The sequence below is a fragment of the Lepisma saccharinum genome, chromosome 22 (assembly GCF_977018435.1).
Source record: "Lepisma saccharinum chromosome 22, izLepSacc3.1, whole genome shotgun sequence".
Lineage (NCBI taxonomy): Eukaryota > Metazoa > Arthropoda > Insecta > Zygentoma > Lepismatidae > Lepisma > Lepisma saccharinum.
Genome location: NC_139250.1, coordinates 49,139,678 through 49,165,308, shown reverse-complemented (window position 1 = coordinate 49,165,308; position 25,631 = coordinate 49,139,678). Strand labels below are relative to the sequence as shown.

The window sequence follows — 25,631 nt, the reverse complement described above, 5'->3', positions numbered from 1 at the left end:
TTTGGTAGATTTGTAAGCAAAAATGCTTCTTTGAGTGAAAAAATAGCAGCATTGGGAACCACCATAGCTATGAGCACCAAACAAAAACTGGGGTGGGGGCTGTGAATATGTATATAATAAACCTACGATGAAGGCCAAGGGTGTTATGTATCAAATACCTTATGCAGGTCTCAAATCTCTTAAAACTATTGATAGTCTTTTAACCAAAAAGCAGCGCAAGAAAAAAAGCTCTTGTATTGCCAAGGGACATGGTATGAAATTGTTGCTTAGCACCCCCCAATTAAAAAAATTACAGCAATCAAGGAAAAAATCACATGTGGGGGGATTCATATTTACCATCCCTGCCATCTTAGCTGCTCTCGGGGCTGTTGGGAGCTTGGCCGGGGGATCAGCTGCCATAGCAAAAACAGTAATAGATGCCAAGAAAAATAAGGCAGAATTAGATGAGCAGAGGCGCCATAACCTGGCCATGGAGAAACAAGGCAAAGGTGTTAAGAGAGCCATGAGTAAGTTTAAAAAAAACAAGAGCCGCTTACAAACCAAGATATTGAAGCTTTAATCAAGCCACTGGGAATCAAAAATTTTAGGGGTGTGTACATGTCTGATTCTTTACCAGAACAACCACTCAACAAAGAGTGTGGCATTGTTAATTTGGATGAGTACAAAAATCAGGGCACTCACTGGATTTGTTATCTTAAATATTTAAAAAATGAGGCATTTGTGTTTGATTCATTTGGAGGTGTTCCACCTGAAAATTTAATAAAATATCTAAATTCAGCTAATCTTTATTACAATAATGCCCGTGTTCAAAACTTCAAAGATGTTAATTGCGGACATTTGTGCTTATCTGTTCTCAGATATATGTCTCAAATAAATAAACCATCAATTGAAAATTTTCAAAAGGCCTTGTGGTATCTGAAACATCATGGGGGTATTCCATCTCACCAGCCAAAATTCAATATTGAAACTCAAATTGCATGATGACATAGTGTATCCCAAAACAATAGCTCTCAGAGCATTTTACGGCATGTACCTGATCCCTAATATTACGCACCACAACAACAAAATTGCAGTAGGGGATCAAAAAATTGTCATCACTCCAGGGCAATATAATCTATCCACTCTAAATGCTCAATTACCCAGAGGTGTAGTGTTAAGTCAAAATTCTGTCACTCACAGAGTAGAGATTGTATCTGCTACAGAAACAGTGCATCTGGGTACTATAGGAGAGCTGTTGGGATTTGAGAACAACACAAAACTCGAACCAGCCATCAAACACACTGCTATGAATATACCTAAATTCTTAGCCATAGAGACTCTGAATATTCACTGTAATGTGGCTGAGGGTATGATCACCAAATCAAATGGCATAGGCACTCACAAACAAACCGGCATCATTGCAACATTCAAACCTAATTCCGAATTCATGGAGCCCATCATCTACAATCCATCCCCAACATTATATTTTCCTGTGTGCCATAATAGAATAGATTACATTGAGTTGATGGTCACTAATGAAAAAGAAGAATTAGTTGATTTTGCTGGAGCCACAACAACTGCTATCATAGAGATTAACATTTAAATAAAAATACATACAATGGAAAATATTGAGAGTTATGAGCTACAATCATTCCCTCCAAACAGGAGGACATTTGCAAATTTAAATCAACCCAACACAGAGATAGAGGTGGATCTTGATGTAGGGGATGGCTTTATACACCCCCACAGAGCAGATCTATACATCAAATTTGATGTTGTAAAGCTGGATGGTACAGATTACCCGGCAAATTCGAATATAAGATTAGTGGACAATTTTGTGCCGCATCTGTTCTCTGAAATTGAGATCAGAAAACATGGTGTTGTTATAAACAGAGTGGATTATCCCGGTATTACCTCCACAGCTTTGGCCACTCTAAAATTATCCAAAACCGAAGCTTCATACTACCAAATAGGTGGATTTGAAGCTGGTGATAAGATATTAACCAAGAGCCACACAGTGCTGTTTCCAATGCGCCTGTTGCCAGGATTCTTCTCAGATTACAAAGATATTATGTGGAAGGGTGGTTTAAGAATTACATTTAGAAGAGCTGCAAATGATAACAATGCTTTGATGAGGTACAGCACATTAAATCCTACAGGGGAAGCTTTGCCTAATACCTTACCTGATGCAGGCAAATGCATTATTCAGACTATGGAGTTAAGAATCCCGGTTGTTGAATATGAGGCCAGTTACGCTCTTAAATACAAAGCAGATATCCTAAAAAATCCGCAAATTCCTCTTCAATTTTACACATATCAATGCGTACAGAAGCCTGCCTCTGGTACTTATTATGAGTTTGATGCCACAAGTTCATTCTCCAGTATTCAATTTGACATGCCCGATTTTGTGGTGGTACTGTTTCAGACTGGAAGACACAATAATCAGGAAAAAAATTCAAGTAGATTTGATAACTGCAACATCAAGAACATATATCTTAAAAATGGCAGAAATGAAGTCTTTCCTAGAGAAAATTACAATTTAGACATTTCCAAGGATGATTTTCTCAAATTATATGAAGCTTTTTCGGCTTTCAAAAGGGTCACTACTGGCAATACTGACCTGTACTACGCACCAGATGAATTCAAGACACGGAGACCCATGTTTGTAATTAACACTTCGAAAAGAAAACAGGTTGTAGTGAATGATAGAACAAACATTAAAATTATCTGTGAATTTCACGAGGCTTTACCAGATGACACCATATGTAGCGTTATTCTCATAGGTGAAAAATCATATATTTATGATGTGAGAAATGAGCGAGTCACAGAGCAGTTCTAGAAGCACGATTCAGGGCTTCCCCCCATGGCGCAGTGGTAGCGTCATTGCCTTGTAATCAAGAGGCCCCGGGTTCGATACCCGGTAGAGGCACAAGTAGTTTGGATCCCACTTTAAAACTGTAGGGCCAGTCCCGATTAGCCTTACTGTGCATAAAATGGACTTAAAACAGCAACTCGAACTAGAAACACGATTTAAACACAGAAACCCTTTGGATATAAAACAATACTTTACCGTCAGAAAATATATTACCTACCCATTTTATAGCTTACGGGCAGAAAAGCTTTTACCTACCCAGCACATCTGCCCTTGCAATTATTTTGTTGCGACAATACCAAACCTTTGCATGATAATATCCGAGAACGCAATTCCTCAATATGATGGATGGTTCCCTGAAAGAGTACACAGTATAGATAAGAATTTCTCTTTGAGTCCCATGACAAATAACATGTAATTTCCCCTCGGAAAAGACACATTAGAGGCAATATCAAAAGATATAATCACTCAGGCAAACAGAATGAAGGCAATTACTCTTTAATAATAAATAACTCTCTGAAAAGACGCAGTATAGATTTTATCTGTTTGGCATACAGCCCCCGGCCATGCATAATTAATTGTTGGCCGAAACATTGGGACTGATTAAAAGATTGGAAAGAACATACAATGTTTACTCGACCTCCATTCTATTGTATTGATTATGCAGTTTTGCCCCCGTATTGTTGAGCTCCCAGATAACAAAACTCTGGTGATTCTTAATAGAGAATAATTTTGCCCTGTTGTATAACATTTTACTAAATTTAAGATCTGGGGGCTATTAACAGAGCAAAATTATTCTCAAAATCTCACGTATGGAATGCCACATCTCTCAGGACTCGAACCCAAAGCCTCTTGTTTACAAAACAACAATATTAACATTTTGCCATCAGATTTTATGAGGACTCAAACCCGAACCTTTTGATTACAAGGCGATGCACCATACTCCACTCGGTCTCAGAACCCAATAGATATCAATTCGAGATTCCTGGGATTTTGACAGAAAAACATACTATAAGCTTAATTTCTGGTGTAGCCAAAAATTGACAAGCTTATGTACAAAAATCTGGCTGACGCAACTTTTATAAATATAGACAAATCAATCTAAGAGAGCTCTTCGTTTCTGAAAAATTCCCGAGGGCATTTTTACAAAAATCTTGGATTAGACAAGATTCCACACTTGCTCAAAAACTCATATGCTCATGTTAAGCAAGTTTTAAGTGTAGCAAAGCTGCTTGAGGGGATGCTCTTCCTTTCTCGTTCTGTCCGTAGCATAAAACCCACTACTCCTTAGAATCACAGAAAAAATAAGAAACAATTGCGAAATTAGCAATCGACAATTTACATGTGTGTATGTGTGTGTGTGCGCGCGCGCACGTGTACGGGTGCGTGTGTCTGTCTTTAGTATTACCAACGCCATCTTTACTTCTCATTCTTGCCACGGCGCTGACATCAATTTTAATTCATAGTGTTTGTGTAAATTAACAGAAAGACTTAAATTTTAACGATAGAGTATTGTAAATTTTTACAATGACTTCCAACAGTGTAAATACTTGAAAATATAGTAACCAGGGCGAAATTTGCTTCACTAAATGAAAGTTCAGTCCTTAGTCGCTACACACAAACACAATGTGGCAAAATGTTCATAAATGTTTCAACAATTGTTGAAACGTTTCAGTAAACGTTCTTATACGTTCTTAAACGTTTCAACGTTTATATAAGAAACGATAAAACGTACTGTGATACTTATCTTCACGATTAGTCAAAACGTATCATTCATTCGCTCTTCATATTTTCCATCCTTAAATTCTGATAATTATGTATTTTATCTAACAACAGATTAAATTATATACCAAACATTATCGAGAAGCAATTCTCAAAACATTATACTAAGATATTAACATTATAATAAGTGTCCTTCCATAGCCATTTCAGTCTTCAAACTGCTTCCAACGGCTTCCGTACGTTGATTCGCGATTAGTCAAACATGTCAAATGTAACTGCTATTAGTAAACGTACGAGGAAAAATAAGTTTTTTAGAAATTCTCTTCTCAATAAGAATACTATATTACTACCTTCATTATATTAAATATTAATTAATTAATTAATTCTCTAGCACTCTTGATTCTGAAAATTCGTAGTTACAGTTCAATTTGTACTTATCCTGAGCAAAATTTATATATATTCTATTCCAATCTTTACAGATTTCTTTTAGATTCATCTCCATGTTCGTTTTGGTCCTTTACCATCAGGTTTCCCAACAAGATTCCTGTAAAAATCTCCTTTATTCCTTTCTCATTCGTGCCGGTTTAAAAAAAAACATAGAGAGTTAGTTAGTTAGTTGTTTCCCACTGTACTATTTCAATTTTTGAATAATCACATGTTAGTTATGAATGCATCGTTGACATCCTGTCTGATCATATATGTGTTTGGGCTGAGGCTCCGTATCTACCTGCAACATTATTTCTTTTCTTCTTTTTTCTTGTTATCTGCTTTCTATATTTAACATTAGAAACAACACATTCCCATTAACAATATTTCATGTTATGCAAAACATTTAAGTCTTATACACCATCAGAGGTGTGATTGCAACAAACGTTACCACTACGTCATCCGACAAAAAACCAGAATCGGTATTGTTATATTTTATTGCTCAGGTCATTTCATTTTTTTAATATGTATAGCTATAGTGAATATAGTAACTTAAGCCCTCAGACTCGTAAACCAACAAATATACACACCTCTGTTAACTGCCTTGTATTTTGAGGAGAGGGGGACAATTGTAGCTGTTGGTGCAATACACTTTGAAGTTTTTGTTTTCTAAGTGCCACACATCAATTTCATCATAATTATCATTATTCATCCTCATCGTTGCCATTAGCCTTTTTTTTTTTACAAATTTTTTCGTACTGATATCGCCTTAGCAGATTAACAGAAATCGTCTAAAATTTGAACTCGTGACACCTCCCAATACCATTGCAAGCTTACTTGTGATTGCCCCCCTCAATTATTCAAAATACCTCACTTTCATATTCAAATACACACAAGTAAAAAAGTTCATATCACATTAGTGATTTTAAATTTTATTCTTGGGGCCACTTTCTAACATTGTTGCCTGATATTAAAATAAGCAAAAACACTCTGCTATGCTTAATAAAAAACAACATCTATTCATTGCCAGATTGTACAACTGTATAGGTCGAGGTTCATAAGCCTCATCCATCTCATTCTAGGGACTGCATATTTTGTATACAGTTTTTGTAGTGGAATCAAAACACAGGTTGTTAAGAATATCGTCAGTAAATATGAGAATTTTTGCTGTGAAATTTCCATGCTGTTTAACCTAATAGAATTCGAATCTCTGAGAGAGCCAAGTACTAAACTTTAGCATTTCATATTAGCAAAACCTTTATACGTACGTATTTATAACCTCAATTTACTAATCAAAAAATCCCCCCTAACCAACCAATTAGCACATTTATATGACCTTCTATAGAGGAAGAGGACATGACATTTCCGAGCCGGTATTATTAATGTGACATTCTTAACAGGTTAATGCATCAATCTTTAAGCAAACACTTAGGAATGTTTGAAATTCGAACAATTCTTGTGACAAAAAAACAAATAATTAGGAAATTCTTTTTAACCAAACAATCAACACAAATCTCTCTTTTTTATAGAAAAAAAAAGAAGAGCATAACATTCCTGAGACAGTAATAGTGAACACTGTCGTTTGAAATTAGAAGAAGATTAATCACACGAGCATCATCATCGTCGACATCGCTTATCCTGACGGGGATGCACGACATGTTTATCCAACGTATAGGAATACACGTTGATGATTAAGCGTTTTTCTTCTGCATCTCGTGCTCGTGTTTCGAATTTTGATGTATCAGAAATAGTCACCGGGTATTCGATGCCAGACATTACACTTTCAAAACTCGGACTCGTATTGTTTGTAATATCCAACCCACTGTGGATTATTTTTGCAATAAACAGGATGCAGTGCAGCCAATATACACCAAAAGAAACACTTGTTATCGCTGTTCTGTATATTTAACACAGTCCTCTTGTGTTGAATGTTCGGTGGAAGAGGCATAAGTTAAGTACGTGTTGCTAGAAGGCCTTCGTCGTTGCAAGTCATCCATAACCCATTCACTAAGAAATAAGAAAAGAAATATTGACGTACTGAAAAAAAAAAGTTGACTTGTTCACCGAGTTCACAGATGTTTACTCATTGATGACTCCGTCGTTGTCGTCTATCAAAAAACCTAAGTACGTTGGAAACAGTGAGAGAGTTATCGAAAAATCTCCCCCCTTGTCGATTTTTTTGGTGACTGTAGGTCCAGTTTCGATTAGCCTTACTGTGCATAAAATAGACATAAAAAAACAAATCCATACCAGAGTATCAACAAATTAAAAAAAATAAAGTTTCCCCCTGTGTACTTGTATAATTTAAAACACCAAGTTCGATACCCGGCGGATCCCACTGTAGGTCCAGTTTCGATTAACATTACTGTGCATAAAATAGACTTAAAACAACAAATCCAACCCAGAGTACACGCGTCAATACCATCCACCATGAGTAAACTAACATGATTATAATCATCATCCCCTTCCCCTCCCTCCGATTGTTACCTCGCTTTTATGTTATTCGCGATGAAGAATAGTTTTTTCAAGCACACGTTATGTATGCTCATATTTTTTTTTGTTTAGCGTAAATTTCGATGTTTAATCAAAACACCACTTCCTGTTCACTAACGTAACTCGCAATTATTACACACACATGCAAGAAAAATAACAAAAAACAAAACTTACCTACAAAAAAACTACTAGCAATTTAACACACAAAACGGTTGTATAATCGCGTGCAGTTGCAAAAAAAAACATTACTCTTCTCTACAGAAACTTTCACAGAAAACGAAAGTCATCCCTCTCCCCTCCCTCTCCCCTCTCCTCCTCTGCTGTATGACAAATAGCACAAACATAAAAACCAAGATTTTGGAGAGCAAAACATAAAATTTGCATGCATCTGATGTCGAACTAGGAACTTTTATCTTTCGGGGAGTCAACATTATTTTTTTACTCAGTCGTCATATAACATGAACACACGCAAATATTCACATGTGCTTTTTTATTATTTTGTGTTCGGTAAGTACAAGTATATTCTTACATAAATTATTGTTTAATTTAATAAATTGTAAACTCGGAGCCTGCTATACTAACACTCCTTCTGTCTATTGAAAGCGAATGTTGCGTGCATACGGAAATAACACAAAAAAAAAAAGCGGATGGAAGCAATTTAAAATCAGTGGAGCAAGGTTAGTATTACGAGAGCGTAAAAACATGTGCTTTCATTCAACTTCGAAAAATAAGAATAAATGTGTGCATACAGAACACATATGCTTTCTTTTCACAGTTGTAAAATCATATAAATTGTACATGAAGTAAGTTACGGGAAGGCTCTCTCTTTTATGTCTGTGTATATGTTGTACAATTAGGTACAAGTATTGTACAATTAGGTACAAATTGTTGTACAATTATTTTCCCCAGTTGTCCAGTTGGAGTTGGGGGCATAACACTGGTACTATTTGTAATCACAGTGCTTACTCATGTATTTTGTTTAATATTTTATTTCAAATTTACTGTCAGAAACTAGTGTTGCCAGTTCCTGGATGTAGGTTTACCTACTCTGTTGGTTGTCACTGTCAAGCTTCCAGTATTCGTACAGCATAAAAAGCTATAACCCCCCTCTCAAAATATATACATTGTATACGCCAAGATGCTCAATAGCCTAGCAACACATCATAAAAAAACATGCCAAGAGGACCCAGTGGGTTTATAAGTCAGTCCTGCCAACTCCTATTTGTAGGTTAGCTTAACCTGTAAAAAATCATATAGTAGAATTTTTGTAGAGTGGGTAGGCAACACCGACGAGGCTCGAATCATCATTTGAGGCTCGAAATCATCATTTAATGCTCGTCGGTGTTGCCAATTCCTATTTGTAGGTTAGCTTAGCCAGTGAAAGATCATATAGTGGAATTTTCTTCGGATGGGTTGGTAAAACCCAAGCCTCAAAAAAGGAACATCCAATAGAGTTGCCAAATATAAAAAAAAACAATAGACCCCCCCTCATAAAAAGCTACAGTAAGAGCCCACAGTGTCGCCAACACTAGGCCCCCAACAGTATTGCCAGACATAAAAAATACATGGGCCTCTTAGGTCCTTTGATGAAAATTTACAGTAAAAAACCCAGTAGGTTAACAACACTGTCAAAAAATCTACGGTAGTGTTGCCAGATGTAAACAGAGGGCAATAGACCCCCCCTCATAAAAGGCTACAGTAAAAACCCACAGTGTCGCCAACACTAGGCCCCCAACAGTATTGCCAGACATAAAAAATACATGAACCTCTCAGGTCCTTTGATAAAAGTTTACAGTAAAAAACCCAGTAGGTTTAACAACACTGTCAAAAAATCTACGGTAGTGTTGCCAGATGTAAACAGAGGGCAATAGGTCCCCCTCATAAAAGGCTACAGTAAAAACCCACAGTGTCGCCAACTCTGTGCCCCCAACAGTATTGCCAGACATAAAAAAATACATAGACCCCTCAGACCCTTTGATGAAAATTTACAGTGAAAAACCCAGTAGGTTAACAACACTGTCAAAAAATCTACGGTAGTGTTGCCAGATGTAAACAAAAAGCAATAAACCCCCCCTCATAAAAGGCTACAGTAAAAACCCACAGTGTTGCCAACTCTGCCCTCAAAATATACATCATAAAAGGCTACGACAAGCCTCAAATGATGATTCGAGCCTCAGTAAAAAAAAAACCCAGTAGGTTAACAACACTGTCAAAAAATCTACGGGCAGTGTTGCCAGATGTAAACAGAGGGCAATAAACCCCCCCCTCATAAAAAGCTACAGTAAAAAAACCCACAGTGTTGCCAACACTGTGCCCTCAAAATATACATCATAAAAGGCTACAACAAGCCCCACATAATAATTCGAGCCTCAGTGAAAAAAACCCAGTAGGTTAACAACACTGTCAAACTACGGTAGTGTTGCCAGATGTAAACAAAAAACAATAAACCCCCCTCATAAAAGGCTACAGTGGGCCCACAGTGTTGCCAACTCTGCCCCTCAAAATATACATCATAAAAGGCTACGACGAGCCCCACATGATGATTCGAGCCCCAAATGAGGGCTTAGAAATCTCTAATTGTCTCTACTAAGGATAGAAGCAAGTATATTTGAATAAAAACCAGAGAACATACAAAAAGGCAAGAATGGGTATACAACCAAAAAATAAACACAACATAATATCATGCAGAACCTAATTCTAAACCGATGGGTTACATACTGAACCGATTTGCGGTTCGCGAGACTGACGGCGTGCGTCTTATGACTCTCGGGTGGCGCTGACAGAGCAATCTCTCGTGTCAGCGCTGACGACGAACTTATTTATCACATGTCACTCGGCACGCGCTGAAGCACTTGACACCGGAGCACACGAAAGCACTGTAAGCACACGGAAGATAAAATGTATCATTGATTCCTGGGCAAGGGTAATTCCATTGCGCATCGTTCGGAAAACACGGAAATTGTTTATACCCCTTTAACGGGGGGGATGTCTATATCACCTATAACAAAAACTAAAAAAAAAAAAAAAAGAACTAAAAAAAAACTTGGTATCAATACCCAAGAAAAAAAATCATGCAATAAGATACAAAAGTAGAGACCTGAAGGGTTCACAAGCAATGGTATATTTTTAAATATCTCACACAAGGAAGGTGAAATTGAAATACAGGGTGAACATAAAGTCCCAGCCCATTTTGTAGAAATAATTAATGCATGGTTTTTATATTTCAGGTGAATGATACTCCGAGGAGATGCTAACAACAGAAGAACGAATTGTGATTGTAACGGCACGTTTGCGTGGTCAGACATTCAAGAAGGTCAGGGAGACGTTTAGTAGAAAATGTGAACGAGAGGCTCCAACACGAGGTAATATCAGAAAACTGGTGAACAAATTTATGCGCACCGGATCTGTACTCGATGAGCAACGTACAGGTCGACCATCGATGTCGGGTGATACAGTAGCACGTATCCGTGAAGCCATTGAGCGTAGTCCCACTGCATCAGCTCGTCGCCTCAGTCGAGAACTGGTGATACCTCAATCATCGGTGTGGAAAGTGTTGCACTACACCTTAAAAAAGAAAGCGTACCACGTCCAGGTTGTCCACAAACTGGAACCGGAGGATTACGCTGTACGGAAAGACGTGTGCTACGAACTCTGCGCGGCTGCAGCACAGGATGGATTAATGGAGAACATCCTTTTCAGTGATGAGGCGACATTCCACACCTGTGGAACTGTGAACCGTCATAACTCTCGTATCTGGGCTTCTGAACACCCGAATGCTACTATCGAATGGGAACGGAATACACCCAAGGTGAACGTATGGCTTGGTTTCACGAAACAAAAACTCTATGGGCCATCCATGTTTGCAGAAAACACCATCACAGCAGACACCTATCTAGAAATGTTGCAACTGTTCCTCCAGCCACAGCTACAGGATGATGGGATTCTTGATTCCGTGATCTTCCAACAAGACGGCGCACCACCGCACTTCGCCTTGACTGTGCGGGAATACCTCAATAACATGTTTCCAGACAGATGGATAGGAAGAGGATCCACACGTGTTTGGCCATCGCGGTCCCCCGACCATACACCATTGGATTTTTTTGCATGGGGTTTTATCAAGGAACAGGTCTACAAGAGTAAGGTTGCAAATGTGGCAGTCCTCAAACAACGCATAAGGCACGCATGCGAACTCATCACCGGGGCGATGTTGGACTCAGTGTTTCGAGCAACACTGACAAATTGGGAAATGTGTTTTGAAATTGATGGACATCACGTTGAACAGCACTGATATGTTGTATACTAATGTTGTAATATCACATTCATGAATACATTATTTCTGCAAAATGGGCTGGGACTTTATGTTCACCCTGTATTTAATATATGTACATGGGATGATTTGCTTCCCAAAAAATCAATGTCTTTTGATTTGATACACAGAATTTGAAAAGTATTAACATTAGTGGCAGAAATTTACGTTCAAATTGTTGAAGTCTTTCTGCCGGTCTGAAAATAAACTGTTTCCCGATGGTACACTGCAAATTTGTGTTTTTGACATATAGTCAGAGGGAAACAGAAAAAAAGACACTTAGTTAGCGTTCTTTATGCACGGCTGAAGGATACTCCATTAGCAATCGCGATGGCGAGCGTTCATTGGTAATGGAGATCGGCGAACTGTTCTTGCAGATCCGGCGACGGGAGTCGAACACATGAGCACACGACGACGCGATACACACACACACGACACACGCACAGCTGAGATCCTGGAAACCGGAACGAAGGTTATCCTATAATTTCGGATAACGTCACCGAAAGGCTATTCCTGGAAGAAAGTTCTGGCTCGCGTACAGTGGGAGTCCAGGAGGAACAGGCGTGAGGGAACGCATGAGTGAGCGTGATTAGGTCCACCAAGAAGTGGCCGTATGCAGGTCGAAGGTCGATGAGGAGACCCGAACACACGAACGCGCGCGATGTATGTTGGGTAAGCCTGGATCAAGTGTCGAACCCAAGAACATGTATGAAGAATCTTGGCAATCTGGAAGAAGGGGGGGTAACACTGTTGACTGCAAAAGTAGGTGCTGTCCACTGGGGTCGAAGTGGAGCACTGGACAACGCACTTGGAGGAGAGATGTGGTGCGGAGATGGGCACTGGGTCCAAATGGTGAAAACTCGACGAGGGGGGGGGGGGTCCTGGAGTGGACAGACGGACAGCGGCGGCAACGTGAATCCTGAAGTGTGACGTTAGCACATTGGTGAACTGATGCGGGGACACTGGGCGTTGCTGGTCACGAAGTTAAGGACTCAGGAGGGGGGGTTCCGATGGCGCTGGGTCCTCCTTGGCTCGGGAACCTGAAGAGTAGTGGTGGGGCCGCTGGTGATATCTGGTTGCAAGCCACTGTGGGAAGGTGTTAGCCACACACCTGGGACGTTCCTGGGGGGGGGGGGGGTCGCTGGGACGAACGGATGACACTTGGGGGGTCATCTGGCTGCTACTGTTCTGGAACGGGGGAATCCATTCGGGGGCCATGGTGAGTGCAGCCACGAACAACCACTGGGGTCTGCTAAATCTGGACAAGTTCCGGCGATTGCGGCCCAGGGACACGACGCTTAGCATGATGAGCCGTGGAGGGGGTTGAACGATGCACTTTTGTCCTGTGAGAGGGGAGACCTCTTTTGTAGTAGTCCTGGATAGTCTTCTGGCCGTGACGTAAGGGGAGGTCACAGCCTCCTGGAGCACTCTGGAAGTCTGGAATCCTTCCCTTCATGGGGCGCCGGATTCGCCCGTGAAAGTCCATGAATAAATCCGGGCCTCAGTGGGTTGCGAGGTGGCACGAACATAGGTTAGCGTGTAGGAGAGAGAAGTTAGTAAAAACAAAAGAGGTGATACCTGTTCAGTCATGATGGGGGGTCTATAAACTTATAAATATAAAAAGGGGTTTAAAACCTAAAAACTGTAAGCGAAACGCAAAACATGTATCGCGACTAGCACGTAGATTGTTACCACGGAATTTAGTCGGAAGAAACCGGTTGGTTCCGGGTTCGATAACAGAAATACAGGAAATATCCTGTTAACGCAGCATTCCAAAAAATTAAAATAAAAACTGTAACTGGGAGGTTGGAAACTAAAACGTCATGGAGTGGAATATCGCGATTGAGCGAATTATTCAACTGCTGTAGTGCCAGCGTCATGTCAGTCCAGTCCGGAAAAACCAGGCCCGTAAAGTTAACAGACTCGTCCGTAAACATTTTAACAGGTCGGGGTTCTATGTAGGCGTCGGCCATAGGGCGAGTGTGCATAATTTCATCGTCAAAAATGAGTTGGTCAAATTGACTGTAATTCAAGAAAACAGTGCGACCGGGAAGTACTTCAATAGTGCGACGTGTATGGATTTTACCGTTAAGAAGCTGAGAGGAAATGAATTTACCAATACCGGCAACAAGTATGCCGTGGCGTGACCGGGTTTTACGGAGTTCGGGGCCAGAGTGAGACTTAATCTCCATGGCACATCCTTCGGTGGAATTGATGTCCACTAAATTTTGCAAACACGTGACGTGGGGGTCTATAGATAGTTCCGTATGGTGGCACACGTAAAGGAAGTTAGTAAATTTGCATGCGCTGGCGATAATTTCCACAAAACGGGGCGCGCCATTCTGCATCACCCTGTATGTCAATTCCGGGATTCGAACACGGGACCAGTGGCCCTGCTGATAGGATCCCAAATTAATTGCACGGTACACCGGAGAAATCGCGTCCAAGGGGAGCAAGGGGGTCTCTAGTAGGAGATGAAAGGAATTCGTATCGACGTCATACGTGATCAAATAGACATTGGTCAGGGCGTAAAACAACCCAACATCAGTGGTGTACAGTGTGGTTTTAAATTGGGGGTGCCCTTGAATAAAAATGCGAAGCCAAGTCGGGGTAGGAATATGGTATGATAAATTATTTAAAGACAATTCCATAATTAAGAAGTCGAGGCGCTCGAACAGCTGAGAAGCCTGCATCATTGCCAAAATATGTTTTTCCTCTGTATATATATCACAAAATTTGTTAATAAGTTCGTCTTGTAGTTCCAGAACGGAACGTTTCAAAATTAGCAAAATGTCATGTACTTTACTAAAGGCTTTGACTTGAATCTTTTTCATGAATTTTATTTCCTCGGCAATCGCGTGTTGATTGTCCGCCAGGGTCTTGACGGAGGCTTGCAGATGGTGGATCGAAAATGAATTAAAAACACTCAGGCCGGCGGTGAACAAGTTTAAAAGGTTAAAAATAATTGAACGTTTTTCCCTTGAATGTACTGATCCATTCGACAAGGGCACTCCGCAGTTCGGCCGAAAATCTCCGACGGTGAATCTACATGGAAAATACTGCGAGACATCATGCAGGTAAGATTCAATCTTTTCCCGCGAGTTGTTTTGAATCTGAGTCCAGCGAGAACAATTCTGAGGGTTTTGAGTGCGGATATTTATATCGAGGTGTACATTGACTGTCGTAAAGACGTGTTCGTACGTGTGGGCCATTAGTGCCTGTTTTTCGTAATAAAGACCGAGGGATTCGAAGAAGAGGTCACTATCCTCGGAAGTATGCAGAGCCGAAAGCGAGGGAGAGACAAACAGGAAGAGAAGGGACATGAAAAAAATAGGGGGGGTCGATCCCATGATCGCGAGTCTGAAACGAAGCAGAAAAAAAATGTATCAGTCAGTGAAAATCATAGCAAAATCGTGCGAACTGTTGCTCGCTGAGCGAAGAGGCTGGAGACGTAATGAACACCTAGAGTTATGATTGGCTCGAAATTCTAAGTTGCAGCTTCGTGCAACACGGCCCTTTTCAGGGCCACCAATACTATTTGGAAAGGACTATTGTCACTCTAAAACCAAAGGCAAGAAGTAGTGGAACTCTGGAGACAGAGTACCGGGGCCACAAGGGAAACAATTAAACTATAAAAGGGGGGGGGAGGTCGGTGGCGAAAATACGAATAATAAAAATAAAAGGGGTCTAAAATAAATCCAAAACACAGGGGCAATAGAGTCGTTGCGATTAGGCTAAGGTATCGGTTTAAGCGACGCTTGATGCAGGGAATGGGACCTGTTGTAGATCCCCGTACGGGCGAGCGAAGGAAATGTACGATGGAAATGTAATGTCGGATGCCCAGAATCGCGAGGTTCCGGCAAAACAACTGATGCTGGGGCGAAATAAGAATGTCTATTTAAAAAATAAATAACTGACCGTAGTAAAAATGAACGATATGTGTAAAATAGATAATGGTCAGGCCTATGAGTTGAAGCCGGGGAGGGGGGGTTACACGTAATGTAATCACGAGTATTAAAAATTACAAAAAGAAATGAAAGATTATACCAAAAATAAAAGGGGGAAAATGGATGGGGGGGGGTGGTAATTCTACAAAAAAAAATGTTCATGGGAAAACAAGGTTTATTTAAAGCAGCTGTAAGAGGGAACGGCTGCTAGATATTGCCCCTCACAACGGTGTAAAAGAAGGCAAATATTTTAAGGGTTCGTCGGGGTACCAAGGGGACGTTACAAGCGACGTTTGCCATTGAGGGGGGGGGGCGTACAAAATTAACAAGGGAAGATTTGGTAAATGTTCATAAGGGCCGTACTTTGTAAAAACTTTGTAAAAACTCCGGGGGAATAATGTGCGTTGACGTTGGTTTAAAATGAAAGATTGTATTGTGGCTGACATGAAAGGATAAGTTGAAGTAATAAATTCCAGGTAGTAAATTTAATGTGGCGAGAATTAAAATAGATAAAATAATTGGCTGCTTGCCACAGTTGTGACTGTCCCCAAAAGGATTACCCTAAACGCTAATTCCCTGGGATTAACGTAAGAAACTTCGGAAGGGAAATGGCTGAGCCCGTAAAATCTAATCCCTGTATCAAGAATGCTATTCAAACAACAAAAAAAGTGAAATAAATATATCGGCACGGATCAATTGAATAAACAGCTGTCAACTGTCAAGGAAAAAAAAACAACCGAAGGGATGCTGTAACCTTAGAATGAAATGTTCGAAGCATAGCCTCATTCCACGAGATGAACGTTAAAAAATCCAATGTGAAATATCCGCTTCCATAACTTTGTATTGAAGTATATCTAAAAAAAACTCGGTTCTTAGAAAGTGAACGGATAGGAAATGGTCCCCTGGTTTGCTGTGAGTGCTATCACGAAACCCGGGTACAGTATGCAGGCTGTCAAAAGGATACTCGGCTCTGTTGGTCGTAATTTGAGTCCGGAATTCCGTAACCTAAGCGGAACGTGAGTTTCTCAGGCGCATGCGAGGTCCGAAGTCCAGAATGCTGCAGGCGACATTTCGTTCATAACTCGTCTCGAGCGAAGTTGGTTCCTTGGCGTGGAAAACTCGTGGGTGTTTCTAGAACTAGAACGCGATGGCTGGCAACACTAACTTTGGCGATAAAGAGTCCGCGCAAGAGAGAGAAAGATATCACGGTCGCGAAGGACAGATCACCGAGCAGGTGCCGGGGGGGGGGGGGGGGTGGCGGGTGCACGAAGTCGCCAGTGTCGTTGGAAGACACGAGCGGAGAGAAATCCCAGACCACAAGAAAGGCGACTGATACTCAGTTCATTAAAAAAAAATGGGGCCTGGCAACCCTGAACGGATGCCTCTCTCTCCGAGCAAAGGTCAGTTATAAGATTTCTGCAGCGCACAACAAAATCCGAGCAAGACATCGCGGGCACCTCGCGAGAGGTTTTTCCGTGCGGGAAGCTAGACGTCAGAAGGGGGGGGATTGGCCGGTAGACGTTAACTGCGCGGAAAAGGTTGCGCGCCAGACCCGTCGCCTCTGGTTTGCCTTATGACGTAGGCAACAATCAACCGTACATTTAATAAAATGAGCCGTTTTTAGAGCGAGCTGACGGCGGCGCTCGCGGCGTGGATTTCAATCGAGGTGCCTCCAGATTACCAGGCTGGGAACGAGGAAAATAAACAAAATGCTAGTCGGCGTTCAATGCACGTTTAGTGCACCCTTCCTGGTGGGAGAAAACAAGCCATCCCAGACCAACTCTGGACCCGAAAAACGATTTAAAAGAAAGACAAGTCATCATACGAGGAGTGGGCAATAAAGGCTATCGGCCCATCTCTACTTCGGGGACGGGGTAACGGCCGATCAGCGGACAGGTCACGCGCCTGTGTGCGGGACACCTCGACGGAGGCGGGTGGAGCCTGGTGCGAACTACAGACTGCGGGCTCCACAAGTAAACTGACGGGAGAGAGTTCGCTGACAGGGAGCGGCAAGGGCGGAACCATGACTGGAAGCCTTACGTCATCGTACTGAAGTAAGATTGGGGGCGGACTTATAATTTCCAAGACTGGGGGATTTTGCCCATGCGGGGACGTGTCTTCGTGGAGTGTCGCCGTTGAAGCGGTAAAACCTGCATTTTCATATACGTGTAAACTATGAAAGCTACATTCGCCTCCGAGATCGGTCATGCTGATGTCATCCACGTTCTGCGATTGAACTTGAACGGGTCGTCGGCCAGAGCAACGGTGACACAGGCAACTAAGCACTAAAAACAAACAAATGGCCAAGAGAGCAATGATAACAAACGTACCAAACAAATAGGGGTATGTAAAGGCTTGACGAATAAATTCTTTAAAAGTTAAGGCTTGCACTTGCGGGAAAAATATACTTAAGAATAATACGAAGAAAAATAACGCCATTCTGATAAGTCGGGCGCTAAAGCCCCAGTTCCTCTTACTTGAACGGAACAAAAATATCTTCGTCGCTTACTTATTGAAGGCAGGGCTGCCGGAGTCACTATTATTTATTTATTAATTGATTCGTAGTCTCTGTCGTGGCGCAATCTCTTTACAAAAATTAAAACGTAGGCATTGATATATCATATAATTGAGCGTAACTTGAATCGAAGCTGAGCAAGAATACCACTTGGGGGGCGTTAAATCAAGTATGTCCGCGCAAGCAATGAAAATTACCATGTACCCAAGATTTTCGTTTCCCGTGCCGGTTAAGGAAGGGGAAAGGAACAAAAGGGGGGGGGGAATGAATTTCTTCCACCTGTAATAAAAAAAATAATATGCGTAAAAATGTGAACGTATTTTGAAAACCAGTTTTAGTCCATCCACACACCAAATACGGAGAATTGAATTCTCGCTATTCATTGAACGTGTGCTAAGCACACGACATAGTAATAAATCAATACAAAAGCCATTGGTGGCTTAATTCGTTCATCCTTCCTGCTTTAAACAGAAAGTGTCCCTTCAGGTTCGAGCTCGTCAGCTGGACATAGGGGACGCGTAGGGAAAAAAAATAAGCGCCTTTTATCTGAATTGTTAACTTATATCGTTGAGACTACTACACTGTGCGCTACATATAAACACTCTTAGTGTTATTTAACAAACTTTGCTTCTTCTGAGCCTTCTGGAATTTGGTGTGGGTGACTCACAGTGTCGCTAAGCGCCACTGTGGTGGTTGGCTCTAACTAATACTTTTCACAACATTTTCGCATAATAGGTAAATAGGTAAATAGTTATTGATTAGCCATATATATTTTAAGTTAACATGAACCCCAAAAAAAATTGCCTGTCTGGACGGCACTGCTGATTGACCGCTGATTGTAACAAAAAAAGGGAGATGACCGGTTCGTAAGCTACGTAGGCGGGGGGGGGGGGAACAACGTAGTTTTCGTCCTGGTGGTTTCTAATCCTGAATTTCGGACTCAGGCGTGGGGGAATGATACAGTTTCAGACGCTGTACGCCAATCTCCTCTATGACAGTAACGCCCCGCTTATTTGGATATTGGACACGATACGAATTGGGGTTAACGCGTTCTATGACAGTACCAGGCCCAGTGAAACGTCCAGAAAATTTTCTAGACGTTCCGATGCGCTGAGTGGCATCAAAAATAAGGACTTCATCGCCCTTATTAAACGAGATTTGAGAATGTCGTCGGTCATAAGCTGGCTTAACGGCTTGATAGCGCGCTTGAAGGTGTTCCGCGGCCGCGGCACGCGCTTTGTCTAGGATTTTAAGTCTCGTTTCATTCTCCACGCTTGCACAGACGCTCCTGTGTAACATTGCAGACCAAGGAGTGCGAGGTTCGAAACCATGCAATAGATAAAATGCAGAAAAACGCAAGTTCTGCTGGCGGGTCGTGTTATATGAAAATAGGGCGGGGCCAAGATACATATCCCAATTCGTGTGAGCATTATTTACAAAGTTTTTAAGAATCTGCTGCAAGGAAAAATGTCCTTTTTCCTGGAGGCCCAGCGGATTATGGCACGCCGTGGGCGCGAACTTGAGGTGCACTCCGAGCTTTTCGTTCAACTCCTGAAAAAGCTTAGAGGTGAATGCGCTTCCTTTATCGGTATGGATGGTCTCTGGGATCCCAAACCGGAGTATAATCTCTTCATACAGAAAGTCGGCCGCCGTTTGAGCCGACACGTCGGGAGTCGAACGTGCGACCATATACCGGGTTGAAAAGTCAGTCGCCGCGAGTATATATTTATGTCTGAGCGGTCCTGAAGCGGGATAAGGGCCACTGAAGTCAATCGCGATGGATTGGAATGGTTTCTGCGGCGGATAAGTTAATAACTCGCCGGCCGGATAACCGGGCGGCTTCTTATTCGCTTGGCACACTGCGCATTCCCTGATTTTCCGCTGTATGAAGTTCTTCATAAAGGGAAAATAAATTTCTTTGAGGGCTCGATTGTAAGTTTTGGAAAAACCCATGTGGCCGCCTCCGGTCGGCAATGAATGGAGAGATTCAATCACCGTGTCACGGAGGGCGGTCGGTATGCACAGAAGCTTCTGTGCACCCGAGGCCATTCGATGGAGCCGATAGAGCAACCCATTTTCGATGGAATGGTAACACGCCTGCCGTTGGAGGGGGGCGGGGGCTCGGCTGCCCTCCCCCTGTGGATCCTCCAAAATGCGAATGATACTGCCGAGGGTTTCATCCGCGCGCTGATGAGAGGCAATATCAATGGTTTTATCCTGCATGAATAAAACCTTGGTCTCTTCCAGTTCTGGTGCGTCGTCGGTCGGTTCTATACCAGTATCCCGGGACAAGGGGTCCGCCGGATTTTGAGTACCGCGGCAATGGGAAACCGTAAAAAAATATTCATCTATCGATAATGACCAACGTAAGAGTTTAGGGGAGAGAGATTTAGCGGTGCGCAGATACGTTATACTTTTGTTATCGGTGAACAAAAAGAAATGGCGTCCTAGAAGATAGAACCTGAAGCTCTTTAACGTATAAAGAATGGCCAGCAGTTCAAGTTCAATGATCCCGAGCCTAGTCTCGTGATCTTTCAATTTTCGTGAGCAATACGCACAAGGGAGCCACGCCCCTTCAGAGTTTTGTTGCATCAATATCCCGGAAATCGCGGTAGTCGATGCATCAGTATAAACCCGAACTTCTTTGTCAGGCTTATACGGCAAGAGAACGGGGGCCGTAATAAGAGCCTTTTTTAATGCTTCAAAGGCGTCTTGTTATTCCTTTTCCCATTGAAAACGCTTATTCTTTCCTACCAAAGCCTGAAGCGGTGCGGCTATGTCCGAGTAGTTTTTAATATACCGCCGGACGTAGGAAGTAAGACCCAAAAAGCGGCGCACCTGACGCACGGTTTTGGGCTGGATGTAGTGCGTAATAGAGTCGATAATCTTATCCGAGATAGAGTAACCGAAACGGCCAACTCGGTTCCCGAGGGCGATGATCTGGCTATAACCGAAGGAAGATTTAGAAGGGGTAAGTTTCAAACCGGCCGCCTCTAAACACTTGAACAGTTGTTCTAGGGTGGTCAATAAGACCGAGAACTCATCGGCAAAACAGTACAGATCATCCATGTAGGAGGCGAACGTGGAAGGATCCATTTGTGCACAAGCCAAGTGAATCGATCTTGTTAATCCTGCAGGACTGGTGCTTGCGCCCATTGCAGCAAAATTAAGTTCAAAATGGCCTTTTCCTGGCACTGTGAATGCCGTATACGGCTTGCTGTCTTCCGACAGGGGTAACTGAAAATACGACTGGTGCAAATCAAGATTACAATAGAAACGTTTGCCGCCCATTTGATATAGAGTCTCATTGAGATCGTTCATACCAATCGCATCAAAGATGGTGTTCGAGTTCAGTGCACGAAGATCCTGCACCATGCGGTATTTCCCGTTACTTTTGCGCACGAGAAACACAGGCGAGTTGTAAGGGGACGTAGATTCCCGGATGACCCCTTGCCGTAACAGGGAGTCGATTTGCTCATTCATTTCTTTTCTCAAATGAATGGGCACCGGGTACGGCCTGGACCGGAAAACAACATCGTCTTTCAGGCGAATGCGGTGTACGTAATTTGTAGCTCGACCCACGTCAGTTTCGGACCAAGAAAAAACGTGGGAATAGTTATTCAAGAGCTGCAATAATTGTTGTTTTTGTATGGGCGTAAGGTCCGGATTAATGTCGAACTGCTTGTCAACCGGAGATCCGTGACTTGCATCTTCAGTTTCTGTCGTGACATTCACTTGAGCCGGGGTGGGAAATACACTGGCGGTGTCACTCGCACCTTCCCCGGTCGGGGCGACCGGTGCCCCGGTGTGGGTAACCGGGACGGGGAGTTCCCACGCTTCCGCGGCGCCGATACGCTGACCTTTGGGAATTGTAATTCTATGCGTCAATGGATTGCTAATCCAAAGAAGGTTGGACTGAGTATTTAAAATAGCCCGAGGTATTAATAAGCCAGATTTCTGTTGAAACGGCACGTCAGGTTCCAATAACGTGTCGGAATCGGCGATACCATTCACCAAACGCACAGGGATACAAAGGTGAGAGCGAGGTTTCACTACTATCTTCCTCGCCGCGACAAATTCGGGAGTGAGATTAGCCTTTATCATGTGCGCGAGCTTAATAGACACGTCGAACGCCCTGTGGGTAGTGGCCCTAAGAGTAGATTTTACTGGAGATCCAAAACGATACAGGGTGAGACGATTTATATGGAAGTCTAAATTAGCCCTCTGATTCGTTAAAAAGTCGTTCCCCAGAATTACACCCCGTTGAAAATGAGGAAGAACGCGAAAGGGATGTCGGAATTGATATCCACCTAAGGAAAACGTCAAAAGCGCAATCTCCTTTACCGCAAGGGGTGTGTTGGACACACCCTGTATGAGAGTGGAAATTTGAAAACGTTTCGCACTGGCTGGAACGTCCTGCGCACCAATTACAGAAATCATAGATCCGGTATCAAGAATGAACTTCTGTGATTGCCCGTCCAGCTCTGCACTGACGTAAATTAACTCCGAGTGGGGAAAAGTCTTGACGGAGAGACATTTAATCTTGGGGGCTACCTGGACGTCTCGTCTCCAAGTAGCTACTGGCCGTTTAAATCACTATCGGTGGCCTGACATACATCGGAAGTGTGATAGGGGTACGAACACCGGTTACAGCGGACTCCTTCGCGGCGTTCCCCTTGCTCCACCCGTCCGCGTCGCGACGCAGATGATTGAAAACTGGGAGATGCGGACCGCGAGTTACCCCGCCGCCACTGTTGGCGCTGGTCATTTCGGTCAAACCTATTGAAGTTATTAGACAGGGGACGGTATTGGCCTTGGCCGCGACCAGAAAATGATCTATTATTATTATTATAGAATCTTCTGTTTGTCTGACCGCGATAATTATTGCGGGGGTGGTAGAAGTCATTCCGTCTTCCGTCGCCCGGCGACTGCTGGCCGTGAGACGGACTGGATAGCTCATCCAGCCAAAGAGTCAGACTCTTCAGCTGATCTTCAAGGCCCGTTTCTTTAGGGACAGGTTGCGGGTTCGATGTGGCCATCTGTTTGTGCTGGAGCGCGTCGAGTTGCGCTTGTAGGGCCTTCACCTGGAGATCAAGTCCCGGGGATTCGCGTGAGCGTGCAACCTCGGGAGAGAGCAGCGGCGCTTCCGGTCTCACGTGCGCGCTGTAAGGCGGCGCTCGCAGCTGGGCGAGGAGGGAGTCGGTGTTCGCTTCCGACAATAAATCTTGGATTTTGCGCTTCCGAATAAGAAATTGCAATTTCTCGAAAGCCTTTAAATCCTGTACAAATTCCGGGACGGAAGCATATTCCTTTTTATATGTCTCCCGGATAACCTCTGGCTGAAGGCCTAAGGTGAGGTGTTTAATTTGAGTGGCGGGAGACATCTCGGGATCGAGTCGGTACAACATTAGGTGTTTGTCACGGATGTAGTCCGTGACGGCTTCTCCGTCCTTGTGGAGGCGAGCTTTAATTAGATCCTCCAACTGCAACTTGTCTACGGAGCCCGTGAATTCCGTAATCAGCTGAGTTTTCAGCTGATCGTAGGTAAACACCCTACCGGCCTGCGCTGTTTTCCAGGCTTCGAATAAACGAAGCGCCGGACCCGCCAACAGCGCCGGAACCATTTTGAGTTTCGTCGGCGTATCCCAATCGTTAAGGGTGGCTAGACTCTCGACACGGTCAAAGAAGCGGCGAACGTCCTCGCCGGTCGTGCCGTTAAACTGCACGCCGTCAAGCATAAACGGGTTCAGAAATCCGGAAAAAGCCATTCTCGGGCGGCGCTGTGGGACTCGAGCCAAGGTACTCGCGGGACGCTCCCACGTGTGACGATTAAGCAAGATGGGGCTTCGAATTGGAGTTGATGCGGCCGTAGGGCCTGTGTCGTTAAGACGAAAGCTGACCGCGTTTTCGGCTAGAATCGCGAGATGATCGAGCGTCTCATCTAATTCGTCCGGGAAGGGAAGAGAACGAAAGGTGTGATTAAGAAGGTCGTCTACCTCGTTGAACGACATGAAACATACTAAAAGGAATAAAAGTCGAACAAGAACAACAAAAAAGAAAGGGGAAGTTACTCAACTTTAGAAAAGAAGCTAAAAAAAATAACAACAATAATCTCGTTCATGCATTTCGCGAGGGGAAATGTATGAAAAAAAAGCCGCGCAAAACCTCCACCACGTATAAAGTCTAAGAGCGGGGATCGTAGATAGGCTATGACAGCCTTTAGCCACTCGCTTGTTAGGCGAGAGGAACGTTGTAAAAGGAAGGGGGTAGCTCTGGAGAGCACGTCGACACTTAACTACAAGGGGACTAGCCCCGTAAGTAAGAACACACGGACATATATTTAAACACTACCTTTGACTGAACAGGCAGGGGAAGGAAAGACAAGGAATGTTCGTTACCTGGAGTTCTACGGCGATCTCTTCTCCGCTGGTCCTTGGATCGACGAGGTCCTACTCTGAAAGAAAACGGACGAGGGAGCAACTCCGGGCTCCAAACTCTGTACTTTCGCCGACCGATATTCTAACGATAACTTTAACTTCCCGACCGTTCGCTCGCTCCTTTTTCTGAACTTACGATGCCTGTGGAGCTCTCTCGCGTAAACTCCAAACAACTAGACACGGATTTCTTTTGTAATAACTACTTCATCTGACTGACGGAAGACAACTAAAAGACTGAGATTTTCTCACGCGACCTATTTATGTGAAATTCGAACTATCGGCCTTTACGACGGTTGCTTCGATCGCGTCCTCTCGCAAAGGCAATCCTGAGGAAGAACGCTGATTCCTGATTTCATTTCTAATGCAATGTCAGCGGAGTTTTTCCAACTCCGCTGAAGGACGCTGTCGCGATGAGCTTTTAAGAAGCTCTTTTTCAATGCTTCAGCGGGACCCTTTTTATAACGTGATTAGCTTATTTATTTATGATACCCGGGTCCTAGGTTCGATTCACGTCTGCGGCGTGATACGGTAAGAACTTTTTTTTTTAATTTTTTGAGTGCACTAGACTTCACACCTTTGCCTATTTTTTCTCCATGGCAAGATTATGACGCTTTTGCTCTTCAAGTTCTGCCTTATCTTTTTTTTCGAATCAATCACAGTTTTGGCAAAAGCAGCACTACCCCCAGCCAAGCTCCCAACTGCCCCCAATGCAGCCAGGATAGCTTGAATGCTGAATATAAATCCTCCACTCTGTGTTTTCTTTATTGTATTTTGCAATCGTTTTAATTGTGGTGTACTGAGTAATAATTTCATTCCATTTCCTTTGGCTATACATTGCCTCTTCTTTTCTTGTTGTTTTTTTAGTTAAAATTGAATTAAGTTTAAATTTTTAAGATCGTGATATGGTATTTGGTATACAACTCCTTTCGGTTTC

At 42.9% G+C, this 25,631-nt stretch overlaps 2 protein-coding genes across 2 annotated transcripts in view; both read left to right on the top strand.

Annotated features, from left to right (window-relative positions):
- The window catches only part of LOC146004865 (protein GVQW3-like), a 37,101-nt gene extending 26,378 nt beyond the window's left edge, over positions 1-10,723 (top strand). The window contains exon 2 of the mRNA XM_083143892.1: positions 10,720-10,723. Coding sequence (XP_083000018.1) covers positions 10,720-10,723 — 4 coding nt within the window. The remainder of the gene's footprint in view (positions 1-10,719) is intronic.
- A 16-nt stretch (positions 10,724-10,739) lies between these two features.
- Positions 10,740-11,780, top strand: LOC146004864 (uncharacterized). Its single transcript, XM_083143890.1, has one exon. The coding sequence runs from the start codon at positions 10,740-10,742 to the stop codon at positions 11,778-11,780; it is 1,041 nt and encodes a 346-aa protein (XP_083000016.1).
- The last annotated feature ends 13,851 nt before the right edge of the window (positions 11,781-25,631 follow it).